The 17,522-nt window shown below is 36.1% G+C and overlaps 1 protein-coding gene across 7 annotated transcripts in view; it reads right to left on the bottom strand.

Moving 5' to 3' along the window:
• PCDH9 (protocadherin 9) overlaps window positions 1-17,522 on the bottom strand; it is a 681,278-nt gene that overhangs the window by 225,747 nt on the left and 438,009 nt on the right. For 3 of the 7 annotated variants that reach the window (XM_017731623.1, XM_008631643.2, XM_017731624.1), the window contains one exon: window positions 15,382-15,583. The exons of 1 other annotated variant lie outside the window; for it this stretch is intronic. In XM_017731623.1, the coding sequence (XP_017587112.1) occupies window positions 15,382-15,583 (202 nt within the window). Of the gene's footprint in view, window positions 1-12,441; window positions 14,475-15,381; window positions 15,584-17,522 lie in introns of those variants that run through there. 3 more of the 7 variants (XM_017731625.1, XM_017731626.1, XM_017731627.1) reach the window with 2 other exon arrangements.

Below are 17,522 nucleotides of genomic sequence, written 5' to 3'. Positions count from 1 at the left end.
CTCTTGTGAAACAGAGTAGGCAATATCAGCAGTCACTTCTGGACATGACCCACCGAGAAATTCATTCTATCTTGTCACCAACGTAAACATACGGAATTCTAAACAAAGGATATGAGATATGGACAGATATCAACATACAGCACTACCAGGGTTTATTCTTTCAAAGTTAATAAATAAACAAATAAATACATGCAGCAGTTGAACTAAAATAGACAGAAGAGTAGAATGTGGGAACCCAGAGTGCAGAGAATATTTCTCTGCCTGTTTTGAAGGGTTCTACCCCCCTGGACAATACTATTTTTGACCTTCGTTCATGGAGAAAATTGCCTAACCTCTGGGAAGAATTAGAATCTACACTGGTGTGAATTAGGTGATAGAATACTATGTAAGATTGTCACAGGGTGAAAAATTTAGAGGTTTTGGGTTTATTAATCTAGTAAATAGATAAAAACAAAAAACATCAAAATGGAGGATTGTTGTTGTTCTCCAGACCAGAAGGTCTCTTCATCTATTCCATATTCTGCAGTAGAAGTAGTTTGGGATGATTGGATAAAGAATTCCGCAGTTCCTCTCTATGTGACTAGATGATTTATTATACATTGGTGGAAAAGTAAAAATAATGTACACTTTTAGTGACCATTGGTTAATTTACCTTTAAAAAGGCTTTGTAATCTTGATAATTTGGCATTCTCCTGCATTCTCTGCTCTGTGCTATGTCTGGGTCACGTTAATGGCTCTATTTCTCTGATAAGACTTAATAAACAACTATCTGAAAGCAGAGAAGGCTGAAGGTCCCTTTCATCTCTCGGACTCCTGGCAAAGACTCTAAAAGTCTCCCCCATCAGGGGAGGCACAATTAAGGCATGGACAGTGTCAGTAGAATATACTTTTTGTCAAACAAGCAAGCAAGCAAAAAGTAATAGACACTTTAAAAAGGTCACGTAAAATGCTTCTCCAAAAATGAAAGACTGTGGACCATGAGTCTCTTTTGTACTAAGATGTCTTCCAAAGGATTCAATTGCTAATTCTTAAATGGTTCTTTAAATTCCATTGTGCTCTTACAAAGATTTTTTTTATTTATTCATGCATGTTCTTGTGGATCAACCTTCATCCCAAAAGACAATAAAGTATGCAAAGCAACTTACTGTTTGGATTCTAGAACTCTTCACTATTTTTTGCTTAACCAGACTTCATTCAAAGTGTAATTTTTTTCATAATGTTGCCATTGTTTGCAAAATAACATGGAAAAACTCCCAAGAGTCTCTAAATTTGTCTCCCTTCAGCCCATTCCTCTCTTTTGGCATGACATCTTCTGCCATTTACACAGAGTAGCTCAAAAATGCTGCCTGACTTTCAGGACGCTTTTTTTTTTTTTTTAACAGCAAAATCTTTTGTTTTATTGGGAGGCATGACTCATATTATAGACTAGGGACTGAAGTGTGCATAGTGTATAACTGAGGTTAAAAAATCACAGGATCATAGAACCATATAATAGAATATTCTGAATTGGAAGGGACCCACAAGGACCATTCAAGTCCAGCTCCAAGTCCAGCTCACCACAACCCCAAGAGTCACACCATGTGCCTGAGAGCATTGTCCAAATGCTTTTTGAACTCAGACAGGCTTGGTGCTGTGACCACTTTCCTGGGGAGCCTGTTCCAGCTTTATGCTATTCCTTTGAGTCCTGTCATTGCTCACAAGAGTGACAAGAATGGTACCTGCCCCTCCACTTCTGCTCATGAAGTTGCAGCTGCAATGAGGTCTCCCCTCAGACTCCTCTTCTCCAGGCTGAGCAGACCAAGTGACTTCAGTCACTCTTCATATGACAAATTTCCCTCTAGACACTTCCCCATCTTCAGGTGCCTAAAGGGACTATTTTAGTTAGGTTACTCAAAGATGAACTGGGCAGGCATCCTATGGCTAACACAGTAGTCCAGATATGCAGAAATAGACCATGTGAGTGTATCTAGAACTTCTTGAGAATGTGGCCATGAGAGTCTGTAAGACTGCAGAGGGTATTAACAGAACGTAACCACTGAGGTATCACCTTATTTTTAACGATGTCCATCTTTAAAATCAGTCATGCTGGCTCTTTAAATGCTGAAGGGAAGTTGGGTAGACAAAGGTCAGTATCATTAACATCTAGATTATCTGAATATCTCTGAACCCTAGCGGAACGTGTTATATCTGTGCATGTCTGTATGCATAGATATGCATATATTTATCTATTACAGCTGTCACAGTGACCTATATTCATCTATAACATATGTTAGATATTTTCAGTCTTCTGCAAAATGTATAATTAATATGTCTCCAAACAGTGTAGTTACTCATGCAAGAGGGATTCATATTACTAAGTGCCTATTTACAACTGGAAATATATGATCTCCATTCATAATGAAGTAATAATGAAGGAAAAATATGTGTCACATATGAAAAATAAAAAAATATTAAGACCTGGAGTAATGGCAGAGAGCAACTACCTTATACAATTCCTTTCATTTCTCATGAGAAGAAATATATGAATTGTGAAACTGTAATTCAAACAACTAATCCATTGTGGTGTGGGTGATTATTTTTAAGTCATTTAGTTTCTCTTCTGAATGATCTAAGGAATCTGCACTTAAATCAGCTGAAAAAGGCAGCAGTGCTGGGAAATTTTTGATTACACTTTTAATTTCACAAACTAACCTACAAATGACTTTAAAATTGCTGGTAACATTACAGTACTACTAACCACCTTAGTTAATGACTATGCTGTGCTTGCCAGATCACATTCACACTCACAACAACTGTAAGTGCCAGGGTTTCAAGGGCCTTGAAATAACACTACCAATGAAAACCAGCTTCTTTTGTTACATTTTTGCAAAACACATAAATTTAAACAAAGAAGAAAACCCCAAAACACTCAAATTGTATTTACTTCTCTATTGAAAATAAAATCCATTTTTTTATGCCTTTGCTGTGTTACAGTGTGTCTTCATCAATATTGAAATATGTGCTTGCATATTTTAAGTACATTTTAAATTGCAACAATTTAACATGTTTTGACTAATAAATTGCTTTCCCTTAAATTCAGTAATTGACCACTGCTCTGTAACAAAAAATATTTTTTAATATTCAGTAAAAGCTAAAGATCAAAACTGGTCAATTATTCCATCACACTCTCTTGTCAGTCATATATATTTTACATAAGAAAAAAAGAAGGACGTGTAAAGTGATAAACATCACACCATAAGGCTCTTGGATTTTAAAATTTTCAACTATTATAAAGTTGAGAAGGTTTTTATTTTTTCCCAGTTAATTTAGATGAATCAATCATTTATAATGATACTTTTACTTGATATGAGTGTGTCTTCAATAGTTATCTCCATGACACTATTTAACAAATGCAGCTGTGGAATAGAACAGTACAGTAAACTAAAAGAAAGAAGTTATTCTATCTTTCTCAATGAACTTAAACACTTTCTTTAGGTCTTGAAGACAACACAGATCTAATCTGAAAGAGTAGTAGAGCATATCACCAAGTGAGCAAAAAGAATCTTTCTCCTAAATGGTAGGCACATAAAATTTCATTTCAAGTTTTGTATTGAAAATGACATTTTTGTGTGGTTTTCAGAGTGAAGAACTTTAAAATCACCATAAATATGCTGGGAATATTTGAGCATGAAGTACTTAGATGACAGTTCAGTAATGCACATTTGTTTAAAATAATAAGTGAGTTGTTCCATGTAGAAAGAAATATATGTTACTAAATAGTATGTCTACATAAACTTGCAGGAGTGTACTTCTGACATGAATCTTCTAGTCACCTCCATTTGACATATTTGTGAAAACCTTTTGGAGCATAAGGATGGGATTCCTTTGGAATGGAATGAAACTAGAATTATTCTTCAGTAACTAATGGACATTCACTCCACAGACCACAAAAGTCCAGAGCAACTGCCACAGAAATGTACACAGCAAACTCTGTGTTCTCAGCACCAGTTGCTTTACATCCAGATCTGTTCCTACTGTGATGTCTAAGACTTCATCATGGAGCTATAAACACTGATAAAGGTATAAAAATGATATATGGGTATACACAAGAAAATATTTTTCTACTTTCTCTTTCTCACAAAGGTGTCCGATGTTACTAAATAAACTTCTTTATGTGTTTTTTTTGTTGTTGTTGTTGTTGATGTTTGTTTGTTTGTTTGTTCCATTGGGGGTTTTTTGCTTGTTTGTTTTTTGGGAGTTTTTTTGTGTTGATGTAGCATGGGGTTTATATTGAAAAGCTTTTTGCCAAAGCTGCAAAATATTCAAAGCATCCCGAAGAGTTAAAGATTGGTTTATGTCTTTAGCTATTTGTTTGTTTCAAGATGGGAAAAAACTCCAAAGTTTTTGAATGTTTTGTAAAAGATTTTGTATATTTTTTTCTTTCCTTGCCACAGTTAAATATGTCCTACGTTTGGTTGTTTATGATGCCACCACATCTAGACGGATTCTCTGTAGAAGACGTCTTCACCTTGCAACCCCAGAGCAAAGACATTTACCATGTGATGCACACTGAAAAAAGGTAAGTATTCTATTATTATTTCCTTCTCCTGACTTATCTTAAAATGTGTTTACATGGATTAGCATGAAGGGGATATAGCATTGCACTAAGAAATGATTCAACTCTTACTCCTATTTCTAGAAGGTTTAATTATATGAGTTTTAGACTGCAAATATAATCCATTATTTGTTCCCCATCTACTTAATTCCTCTTTCCTCCCCCTTCTCCTCCTGTTGAAGACAAACAGAGCAAGTGTATGTACAAAAACATAAAGCATTCCTTGGGAAGGAAAATATTTGAAAGAAAACAGAATATTCATCACCTATATAATTTTCAAATTTTATTCAGAGAACTTCCCTTCTTATGCATATATTTCTCCTTAGGAAAAAAAAAAAAGGCAAAAAATCTGAGAAAAATAAAAAGATAAAGCCATAAGATAAGCATAATAAAATGAACACCTATTCTCTGGACAAGTTTAGTTCAAACTTGAAGACACTTATGCATAAGGTTATTTCTTAAGATAACACGCTTTTTCTTCCAAAAGTCTAGGTTTCCTTCCCAGAAAGCAAAGCTTGCCAAGATACTTGCTTTAAGGAAGGAACTCCTGGATTCCATGAATGTCCCATACGGATATTCTTAAAGAGACAGTCAAAATGCATCATCTGCACTTCATGACCTGCTAATTTTCAAAATGGCATGAGACTTATAATAGTTTCCAGTAAATATTTGGTGATTGTTTGGAGGAAGGAAAGCTGATTAGGGAACAGAAATTATTATTAGAAATCCTTCCTTAGAACTGTGCTTTAAAAAGGTAGGATGTTTTAATTTCAGTTATACCAAAAAAATATTAAAAAAGAGGAAGACGAAGGTATGCAAATGGTATTTTTATTTATCTAGCACTGTAAAAAATGAGGCATGGAATTTAAAAATGACCTTCTCCTTTGAAAAATGTTATGTGCAGATAGATAAGAAAAACTGATAAATCTCCCAGAAGATATGAGTATTCCCTTAGCAACAAGAACAACTGAGATTCATCTCACACAAAAGGTTTGATTGGTGGGAATCAGCTAAATTTAAGTGTCTAAGCTTCCCCTATACACAATGTCAATCCAGTCAATATAGTCTGGAAAACAATGCCTCTCACATTAAAGTAGACACATCTACTACACACCATTCAGTTTAGGAACTGACTGGGTCTCCAGACTCAATTATGGTAACTGAGGACTCCACTGACTACACCTGGATCTCCGACTAATTCACATCTGCCTCCATTTCACATCTGAATGAGTCACAGATGCATCACGAGGTTACACACATGGCACCTGCACTCATACCTTTTTGAATGAACCTCAACCTAAACCTCACTTCTCCTGTCTAACCATCAGCAATGCCAGTTTAGAAATATCCTGGGGTACCCACAATGTTCGCATGTGGATGTCAAACAGGAAAGAAGGGAGTGCAGTTAAAAAGAAGTAGGTAGCATCAAGGTATTCAATCAAATGCCTATGTATAACAACTTATTTGAGTCCTATACATATATATTCGGGAGCTAAATTTCATCCAAAATGTCCTTGTGTGAATTTGGTGCTCCTATTACACTCAACAGAACTATGGTAAATGGACTCTACAATGAAATTTAGCCAACCTGGTTTAGGTACCTACTTTAAATGAAAGCTTTTGTGCTCAGTAAATTAAAAGAGGAAGCCTAGACACTTAGGATAAAGTTTTAGATTTCTACAGGTAAGCATCTAAATTCAGAGTATAAAATATGAGGCTGAGTTCATCATTAATTTCTGGAACTAACATGGGTATCACTTGATTACTTCCTACAGTCTTCATTCATAACCTATGGTGGGATAAAGACATATCTTTATGAGATTTACTTGACCCATTTAAGATACCTACATCAGGAGCTAAACTGCAGAAAAAACCAGTAACTTGGATTGTACCTATTTCTGTTTCTTTTCTATACTGTGTATAGTACTACACCAGCTATCCTACCATAAATTTAGAAGTTTGTATTTCATTTACCTTAGAGAATACAGATTTTTCTTTCCTTTTTTCTTCGCATCTGTATTGCACAGTCTATGCAAGACGAATTTAATTAATTTATAGGATTGCAGAATCATAGAATGATTAAGCTTGGAAGTCTGGAGATGGTTTAGTCAAACTTTCCTGCTCAACTCAGGGAGTTACCATGACTGAGCTACAGTCATGCTTGTTCGATTTTTAAAATATCCAAGAAGACTCCACAACCTCTCTGGGAAACTTGGTGCAGAGTTCTATTGTTCCGATTGCAAGAAAATGTGGTGGGGCTTTTTTCCTTACGTTTAAAGAAAATTTCTCCGTATTTCAGTTTGTGCCCAGTGTCCTTTCTTTAATTTGGTATACTACTGAGAAAAGCCTGGCTCCCTCTCTACTCTCCTTCCTGCACCACATCAGGTATTTGCACACATTAATTAGATCCTTCCTAACCCTTCCCTTCTCCAGGATGAACTGTCACAGTTCTTTCAGCACCTCCCCATGATCTCATACCTTAATAATTTTTGTGGTCCTTTTCTGGACTCAGTCCGTATTTCCATTTCCCTTCCATACTGGAAAACCCAGCACTGGACTTGGCACTTCAAAAGTGTCTCCCCAGTCCTGAGTAGAGACTTCCCATCAGCTTGCTGGCAGCACCCTTCCTAATGCAGTTCAGGAGGTTGCTTTCTTTTCTTCAAGGGTGTCATTCTAGCTCATGGCTAATTTGCTATCCACCAGGACTCCCAGTTCTCTTACTGCAAAGCTGTTTTCTAGTTGTCAGGCCCAAGTCTGTGTGGGTGCAATGTGGTCATCCTTCCTGCACTAAGTTATTCTTCTCATTGCAGCCATCAACAATTCTAATTCTACTTAAAATTTGTAACCACTTAAGTGCGGAAATTAACAACGCCATGCTAAATTCAACACTCTATTCTCACAATTATAATCTTTCTTCTAGTCCACTTGCCATTGGGGATAGTTGTACTGCTAAGACTCCACTAGTAAAAGAGTACGAAACGCTGGGAACTTAGTTGTATAATCAAGGCAACAAGCAGTAACAGCTGGCAACAATAACTTTCACTGAATTTCAGAAAAAGCAACCTCAAAAATATAAAACAAATATTTCTGCCATAATCACACTATCACATCTTTAAAAGGTGAATTGTTTCAAATACAGTTAGGTGATAGAGCACCTAGAATGCTAATAAAATCTTTCTAATATATTTCATGATGATTAAAGATACATGTGTTCAATTGTGCTTTTTACTTTAGTTTCCCATGGAAAGTCTTTAAATAATAGAAAAATCTGTTGCTGTTCTATTGCTAAAGAGTACTGTTAAACAGCATGTTCATGAGGCAGAAAAAAAACCCACTCAGGTCAGAACAATGACCGATAAAAACTGATTTTAGAAGTCTGTAATTTAGAGGACTTATTGTTTTATTTTTCTTATTCTAAATATTTAAATAGAAACTTTTGACTTTGTCATTTACCTGTAAGTGTTAGAAAGGACTGAGGATTTATTTTTCTTTTTTTTTTTTTTTCTTTTTTTTTTCCCTGGACAGATATTGGACCAGTATTAAAATACAGAGAGGAAAAAAAGTGCTTAAGAACAAAATGTTGCAGCATTCAAAATACTACTACGAATTAACCAGTTTATTAGAGATTCAAGAAAACGAGTACTGCATCTGAACTATGGACACCAAACACCTCATTTATCAAATAAAAGGCTGATTCACTTGCAGTCAGTAAGCAATGTAGTACTATTTCCTTTGTCACTGAAGATCATTAAATCAAGGAATCATTTGGTAACATATGCTGTAGATACCAGCACAAGACACATGCTTTTTTATGTTATTGGCTAAGATTTCTGATCTGTATTATGCAGGATGTTGTACTAGTCAAAACAATCCCTTGGGCCACAAAATATCCTTGCACTTCTGGAAGTCACAGATTTCACATTGACAAAGGGTTGTACAGTCACACAGACAAGAGCCAGAAACTGAAAATAAATGCGTTCAGACTGAGAATACAATACCAGCTTTAATATTCTGGTGGGTTAACCTCAGCTGCTGGCAGGTGCTCACTAAGGTGCTCTATCACTCCCCCTTCTCAGCAAGACAGGAAGAAAATGAGATGAAAAAGCTCATGGGTTGAGATAAGGACAGGGAGATCACTCACCAGTTACCATCACTGGCACAACTGACTCAGCCTGGGGAAGATTAATTTAATTTATCATCAATAAAAAACAGAGTAGGATTGTGAGAAACAAGAAAAACAAAACTAAAAACACCTTTCCCACTTCCCACCCCTTCCTTTTCCCCAGGCTCAAATTCACTCTTTCATAACCTCTTCTTCTGACTCCACTCCAGCTTGCACCTGCCACTAAGTGGTGTTAAGAGATACGAAATGGGAGTTGCAGTCAGTCAGTAAAACTTTTGTTTCTGCTGCTCCTTCCTCATCATACTCTTACTCTGCTCCAACATGGGGTCCTTTCCAAGCAATACAGTCCTTCATTAACTGCTCCAGCATGTGTCCCTTCCACAGGGTGTGAGCCTTCAAGAACAGACTGCTCCAGTGCAGGTTCCCTAGGGGCCACATTTCCTGCTCCTGCATGTGCTCTTCATGAACTGCAACTTCCTTCAGGGCCTACCTACCTTTCTTCAGGGTGGGTCCTCTATGGGCTGCTGGGGGCACCACCTTCTCCACAAGCTGAGAGAGAATCTATTTGGTGTCTGAAGCATGCTCTCTACCTCCTTCTTCATGGACCTTGGGGTCTGCAGGTTTGTTTCTCTCACATTTTTCTTCCCTCGCAGACACTGTGCAGCTTTGGGCAGAAATGGATGTGTTTTAGAGCCACTGGGAACTGGCTCTGTCAAACATGGGGGGCAGCCTCTGGTGTCTTCTCGAAGAAGCACCCTCTGTAGCCCCCCTCCCCACAACCTTGCCATGTAAACCCATATAAAACATGTAATCAAACACCAGCTGAAATAAATCACTGGGCTATTTTATCACTTTGATTTAAGAAAAGTTGTGTGAAACACTAAGCATTGTGCTATGGTAGAGATTTGACTGGATAATGGTATCACTTTGAAACTTTAAAAAGTCTGGGAATGTCTGCAGTAGATCTGGGCTTGATGCGATATGAAGAAAACCCTTATGAGTAGAAAATATTTACCGGAGAAAAATAACTCTTAATTCCTAAAATCAGTCTCTTGTTTTACCCAGCAAAAGCACCTGCGGTTTTAAACTGTCCTAGGTATCATCAGTTACGGCAGCCAAAGGCACCAGCTTTCATCTCATGCGCAAGCTTCCCCTTCCTTTAATCCTCTAACCCTTCTCATAGTCCCCCTGCCCCATGTAACCTTTTCAGCTCACTGCTGAGGACCTGCAAGTTCTCTTCTCAGATGGCAACAGGAGCAGCTAGGAAGTTTTGACAAGTTAGGTGCTCCTCTTGGAGAAGCAATGGGACAAGTTCCCCTCCCAATGCTCATTCAATGGCTATGGCCTCCTGATTTACACTCCAATTAGCTTTGGTATGTGAAGGAAAAGAAAGTAGAATAGAGTAGCACAGTGGCTTTTCTAAGACAATTTTAAAATCCTCACTGCAATGAGGCAGCAAAGAGATGTAGAGATAGAAATACTTCTTATGCCTCTCAGATTCTATTTATTTTTTTAAAGAAATAAGTGCATGGGCTAAGATTGAGCTCATACTTCAGATGATTTTACAGCTTTTCTGTAGGCTAATTCACCAACCTAACTCCATTTTTTCTTACTCCTGCTTGCCTGTAGCTAAATGTGACATTGTTAGATTCTGTGTGAGGTATGAACTTGTGTTTAATGAAATGGAGGATATGACTCAAAGGCAAATGTTCCTATTTTAGTTCTCTTAGTCTCGTATTATGAAAACACAAGAATAAGTACGGACAGCAAATTATCTAGATCTAGGCATTAATAGAGTAGCATTTCTTTCCACACCTTAGGCTGTTTAGCTATGGACTACTCCAGTATTGCCAAATAAGAAAATTTTGAGGCAGCAAAATGAAAGACAGGATTAAGCAGAGGGTATGCCCGCAAGGTTAAACCATCATCACCCACTGGGTGTAATGATAGCGACACTGTAAAACCAAAGCTCTTTGCAGGAGAGGCTTAGCTTCTCCACATGGGACACTATCATATGACCAAATGTAATACAAGGCTGTCTTGCCATTACTCTGAACTTTAGTAATAATTAAACCACTTCCACAGAGATATTCCTACTTATTACTGGAGTTAGGGTATCATTTAACACCCCTGACATTACTTGACTAAACTGCCATAGTATTAGGTTTATTAAAAAGCAGGAAGTCAGGTATTTATCAGCCAAATTTAACCACACAGTTTCTATTGTACTGGGAAAAGAAAAGCTATCCACAAACATTATTATTGAAAGGCAGCATTATAACATTACTTCCAAGAATATGGAATTGCTTTGGAAGTAACACAAAACATAATAGAATATTCTATTTAATTTTACTAAATAAAAACATGATCTTCAAACCAGTGGGTGTGTTACCATTTTTGCTACAGCTCCATGTTTTTACAAAGCTATTACTTTGTGTTATGTAACCTATATTGATACTACTTATTAGTGAGGTGTAGAAATTAGGCAAGCATTTACTTAGCTTTGTAAACATGTATCAGAAGACATAAATATTATATTTCTGTCTGGTTTAAAACCGTTGGAATTATTGCATAGATTCATCCACAGTGTGTAGTAGGCTTTCTCCCTAGAGCAGTTCTAACACTCCACTAAATATATGCTATTCCTCTTTATCTCTTTGAAGAAAAATGAATCACATCCACAGCTTGCAGCTATCAAAATGTGATTTATCAAGCGTTTTCATGAAAATGCATTTTACCCCTTCTTTACACTAGGAGGCACATTTTTACTTCATACAGTTCTATTGCACAGCTCTGCTGCATGCAACTCTTAGATACGTTAACAACTCCAGTCTAAATTTAAGTCCCTGACAACCTTTACTAAACCACAGGGAAAGAAGAATTCTTCACTAATAAGGTGGGTTGTTTTTTTCACGCTGATGAAAACCACACTTATAGTAATGAAAAATAACACTCTGTACCCGACTACTGGAGAATAAAAACACAGGGGTTTTTTTGAGCGATACCCGAAGATATAATTCACATTAAAATACATCAGAGAGCTGTACAGTTTTAATGGAACTGATGATAAAGATAGTTGTGTTAAAAGTATACTTCCTGATATGCACATTCAAAACCATTAGAAGGCAGGAATTTTGGTAATAAAAGACACTAAATAAATTCAATTTTACATTGACTTTTTCCTTTTTTTTTAAGAGCCTAAAGAAACAGGAACGTTTTCTAAATTCTTATCTGATATACTAAAAGGTAAAGAACTTGAATCAGATTATAGATCTTTGAAATATCTTCCTTTTTATAGGAATCAAGTGTATCAAACCGCAAATGAGACAAAGGTGAACTATAATGAAGTTGCAGTTGACAGGCTAACATCAAACTCCTCTGACTATCAGTAATACTGATCAATTAACAATAGTGAAATGGAAAATATATCTTAGAAAAATGAATATAACCCTCAAAATAAAAGACTCTAAATAAAGAAGACGGGTTTCATTGATGGAAACCAAACTTGGGCTTACATATCATTATAAAAGACTTCATATTTCTATCTTGTTGCCTTTCTCTCATAACCACAGTGACAGCGTGTGGCTGACAATGCTAATGTTTGGCTTCTCTCTTCATTTGAGTTTCACCTGGTGTGAGAGATTTCTGTTTTCAGATTAGCTAGATGAATGTACTCTCACTGTGTGTGTTTATTTCATTAAATCATATAATTGTAGTTCTTGTGTCTCTGTAGAAGCTAATGACTGCAAGTAAATATGGCAATAAGGTTTCTCATACTTTTGTGTAACAAATTAGCAAGACTTTTAGCACATTTTCAGGTTTTGAAGACCTGGGCCTTGGTCACTCTTCAAATATAATTAAAACAGCAATATTATATTGAGAAACAATGGCTGTATTTTTATTCACATAACTTCGCAGTGTACAGTAATAACCCACACAATTCACTGAGCATTAAAGTCATTAACCAAAATTGCTCCCAGCATGAGGCAATGACTTTACCGCCAAGATTGACATTACATTCTCATGAGCTGAAGCAAACTTTTACTTAGGATGAACTTTCATAAACATACAGTGGAACAAATCTCTATTTTTGGTGTAGAGGTCATTTGCAAACTTTCCCATAAACACTGATCTTTCTCTTCAGCTGAAGCATTTAAAATAACAATATTGTTATGCAACACTTACCAGCCAAAACTGGTAGCAGTACATGTGCACGATAATACTACAACTCTCCACTAGGGCTTTTTCCCCTACTTTATAGTTGTATTTTTTACCTTAGCATGTCTTAAGTATTTTCATAACCAGAAATTCCTTAAACAGCCACTGAAATGAAACTACCTCTACGGTTAAATATCACTAGGGAAAATTTCACTGCAATAGAACTAGAAATTCAGCTTACGAGTGTCAAAGAATACAATGTTCAAACAATACTACATCTGTTATTTTAACCATGAACACAGGTAAATACCCACAAAGTAACTTGGCCCAACCAGATAGCATTTTTCTCTTCTGAAAATTGCCACAGGATCGTCAATAACCATAAACTGCTTTAAACCTTATTTCACATTTCATTCAAAAACTTGTGCCTACAGCAGCAAAATAACTTTTGACAGAGTGCCTAGGCAATAGCTCGATACTGAATACAATATAAAAGTTAAATCCATCTAATGAGCAGCATGACTCCCATCCTGTCCTGGATTTTCCTAGGAAAATTTTTGTCACAGTACTGACCATATCATTCCCTTCTTAGTTTGTGAGATTTGATGAGATATGGAATGTACTGTTTCAATGTCTGGTAAAATGCAAAAAACCCTATACTTCAATACTTCACTAATCATCAGTACAGATTGATGGTTAGATTTTCATAAATTTGACACAAATTTAGCATTCCTAAGGCTAAGTTACATGTAACCACAAACATACTAAAACTTTTCATATAGCTTTTAAGAACACTTACTCATTCTGACTAATCTTCTATTAGTGTCTATATTAGGTATGAATAGATGATCATGATTAATACACTAAATTTGCACAATGTGTTTAACACAAAACTTCTAAAACTGCTTTTTTAGTAACTTGCTATGAAGTGTACTAAGCCCTTTTTCTTAACTCTCCCGGAGGACTTCTATGCTGTGTTTTGAAGAGATGTACAATTCTGAGCCTGTGAAGCCAATGCAACAGTGCCAACATGCAATGCTGCCTTAAAAACCTCCTCTCCGATGTTGTTAAACCTTTCACAAGCCTCATATGTGGTCAGAGAATTAACCAGGTAATTCCACTTAAGCTCCTCGCTTGCTTAAGCAGACATGCATTCTTGCTCCAGAGTCAATCCATTCATAGTTGCTATCCTTTTATCATTCTTTGTATTTCTATAGATTAAGGGTTTAACATCATAGTTCAAAAAACATTTCTGTTTTGGTAAAGAAAATAAAATGCAGGTGTCATATCCAGGAAAAAAAAACGGAAAAGGAAAATAGAGGAAAAGAAACCAGAATGCAACTCTCAGACAGTAAAGCATTTCAAATAGCTTCTTTGTAGAGTTTCATCCAACACAACCTCTTGGTCTTTCCATAAAAATATGAGAAAAATATTTCCAAAGTCAATATTCCACAGTTCATGTTGTCATCTGCCATGATGTTAATGTCATCATTCAGATCCAGCTCTGCCCAAATGAGAAGATGGACCTTAATATTGTTCATCAGATCCCAAGGCCACCTTCTCTCCTGGTTTGTACAGGCCCAGTGACAACTTAATCATCTATACAAAAGGGAGAAATGCCAAAGACAGAAACTAATTCTTATTTCTATACTCCTGGGACACAAAAGAACTCAAGTTCAATTACCTTCCAAGAGCACAGGTAAGACTTTTAACCTTTTTCTCCAGACTCTAGACAAAAACCAAGAAGCTTAAGAGCAGTGCTACTTCCCTCTCCCTGTTTTCAATATGTCTGTCTCCACATTCCAATGCAAAATTCTAGTCACAGCATTGGTTAAGATCTTGCTTCAATTTCTAGTGCTTTCAAAAAAACACAGTAATAATGTGAATGTATAATAGAGAAGGAAAGAAGAGAAAGGACGAAGTTCCCAAATCAAATAGTTCATCCTTAATATTTGTATGAAAACCTGTATCTGACAGTTCCAAAACATCATGCCATTCCAACCTAACAAAGAAACCCTGTTAGAAGGGGGAATTATAAAGGTGTTAAGAAATTTGGGTTCTTTCAATTCTTCAGTGCTTCACTGATTTACTGATTTCTTTGTTAGTCTAAAAGACAGTGCAACCTCCATGTCCTTGAACTTTAAATTGATATTTAGAATGACTTTACTAAATCTAAGTCTAAAGCTAAATAGGTACAGCACTGCAAACATCAGGAAAAACTTGCTACCTTGTAGGGCATCCTTCTCCCCAGCTGTTCTTACTTACTGTGCAATTAGTATGAAGCCGTCTGTTCTACTGGATATACTTTTGTTTCCACAGTCAAATTACAACACGAGGCATTTCAGGCAAACTACATTATTTCCTAACAATCCCAATGAGCTAATATGATCAAATATTCATGCATGTGCTTAAAAACATCTCTACCATTGCAAAGCTCGAAGGGATGAAAAAGAAGTAACCAAGTTAGCAAAGCAACTAGATAAGCAGAGCAGTGATGGTGACTCACCCGAGTTGGGGTCAGAATTGCCATCAGCTTCAGTCCTCTTGTCCGGTGAAGCCTGGTCATAGAATTCGTCCTGCGGCTGAACCAGAGGGAGAGGGTGTGAGATCAGGGTTCCACCACCCACTGGCTCGTGGTCTCCCAGACCACTGTCACTGCAGCTTTCCTGGGAGCCATCAGGGAGGTGAAATGTAACACGGCGCTGGGACTACAAAGAAGAGCACAGGACACACTGATTAGTGCCCTTCTTTTCTGCTCTCTTGACTATTTTTTTTTTTAACTTTTCTACAGATAGATCCCTGGAAATGCTTATGAAGCAATTGCTATTATCATGTTTGCGGTTTGGTTTGCCTTTTTTTTTTTAATTTTTTTTTTTTTTTTTTTTTTTTTTTTTTTTTTTTTTTTATTTTTTGGCTTGCTTATAGATGGGAAATTGGCAGATGGGAGAACCAAATTTCAAAGGTCTATACGTGCTCATCTGTGAAGTAAACTTCTTATAAGAAATTGATCAGTGGAAAATTAGGTATATTTCTCATAATTTTCAAAACATTATCTATAAAAAAACTCTCTCTGAGAAGCAGAAACCATTGCAAAGTAGGTTATGAAAAACAAATGACATCTGAAAATTTCGCAAATATATATTTCTGAGGTTAAAATCTGTACTAGCACTATTCAAACTGGGAAAAAAAAGACATCCACCAAGCTAAACAAGCCCATAAAAATGGCTGTCATCTTTTGGGAATAGTAGCATGAAAAAATAGCTATCTATAAGGATATTTAACTGATAGCAGTTATGTTCCTAAAATGGATAAATAGGATTGATAATATATCTGTGAGATCACAGTGGTCAGCAAAGAATCACAGAACGCAACGACAGAATAAACAATTACTGCTTTAGTAAGACAAATAAAAATAAAACAGCACAGAGTTTGTACAAGAGAACACAGGGATTGAGAGGCAGAATTACACATTTCACTGAACGTCTTAAAAAAAGAAATGCGTAGCCATCTCAAAAGAAAAAAAAATAAAAAAACCCTTCAGTGTACATTTACATTAGCAAACCATTATTGATTTTGAACCTCTCTCATCTGGAGAAATAATCTGACTTTTGAATTGTGGCTACAGAATGATACTGTGATTCCCCAAGAGCTTCAGAGCTGATAGCACTGCTGCAAATTGTTTAGCAACCATGACTGTGGGATTCATGAAAGGAATGCTACAGGTCTTCATGGATCAAAACACTGCACCTTTGAAGGATCGGAAACAACTAGTTTAAGAGTATCTCAAGAGAGTGGTTAAATTAAGTTAAGCACATCTTCCCACAAAAACAAGTTTCAGGAGCTTCAGTGGTCTGGTTTGCTAGATTAATTTATGATAAAGTAGAGATTCACAAAGTTCATTTTAAGCATCTTAACTGTATAGTTTAGTAGTTACTTCTTATCAATATTAGTCATCTGAAATTTATGGGGTATATCTAAGCTAAGGATTCAAGATTTCTACAGAGCCAGAAGAAAAAGAAACATTAGGAAAATACTACAACAGGTATCTTTCACTAGTTGAGATTTTTTAAAGTAGTTAAAATCAGGTGTCCTGTATCCATCCTGAAAATTTCCCCCCCTCCTCTTTTTCATTTTTCTTTTAATGAGAAAAACCTCAAGGTAATAGTACTAACTGTATGTTTGCTTATTAAAGACTATTTGTTAATGGTAATTGCTACCATTTTATATGATGATCAATATACTGTACCAAGTTTCTTTTTATTAATCTCCCTTGGGTGGACATAGTTGATTAAGTCAACTTCAGATTACTGTGTTATTCAGTATAGAAATAAATGTAATATTATTTGCTCTTGGCTGTGATTTTATAATTAGTATTTTGCTTTTAAGTTCCTTTTCTAGCTTTAGGAGTAGAATCCAGCTGTAGAAAACCAAATAGATCCTCTGAGTCATTGGATGCACTCATTACATCAACAGAGAACCTAACTATATATGTCACTAAGAAAAACTTTTATCTTACACTTAGCTACTTTTTCTTATGACTTTTTTGTTCTGGAACTACCATCCTAAACAATTTTTAGTCACTAGCAGGTTCTTCCCCTTCAATATGAGCAAAATAGAAATGTAGCTAACTACGCAACTTAAAATCTT

This window comes from Corvus brachyrhynchos, unplaced genomic scaffold (assembly GCF_000691975.1).
Source record: "Corvus brachyrhynchos isolate BGI_N302 unplaced genomic scaffold, ASM69197v1 scaffold71, whole genome shotgun sequence".
Taxonomy (NCBI): domain Eukaryota; kingdom Metazoa; phylum Chordata; class Aves; order Passeriformes; family Corvidae; genus Corvus; species Corvus brachyrhynchos.
This window is presented reverse-complemented; position numbering and strand designations above follow the sequence as displayed.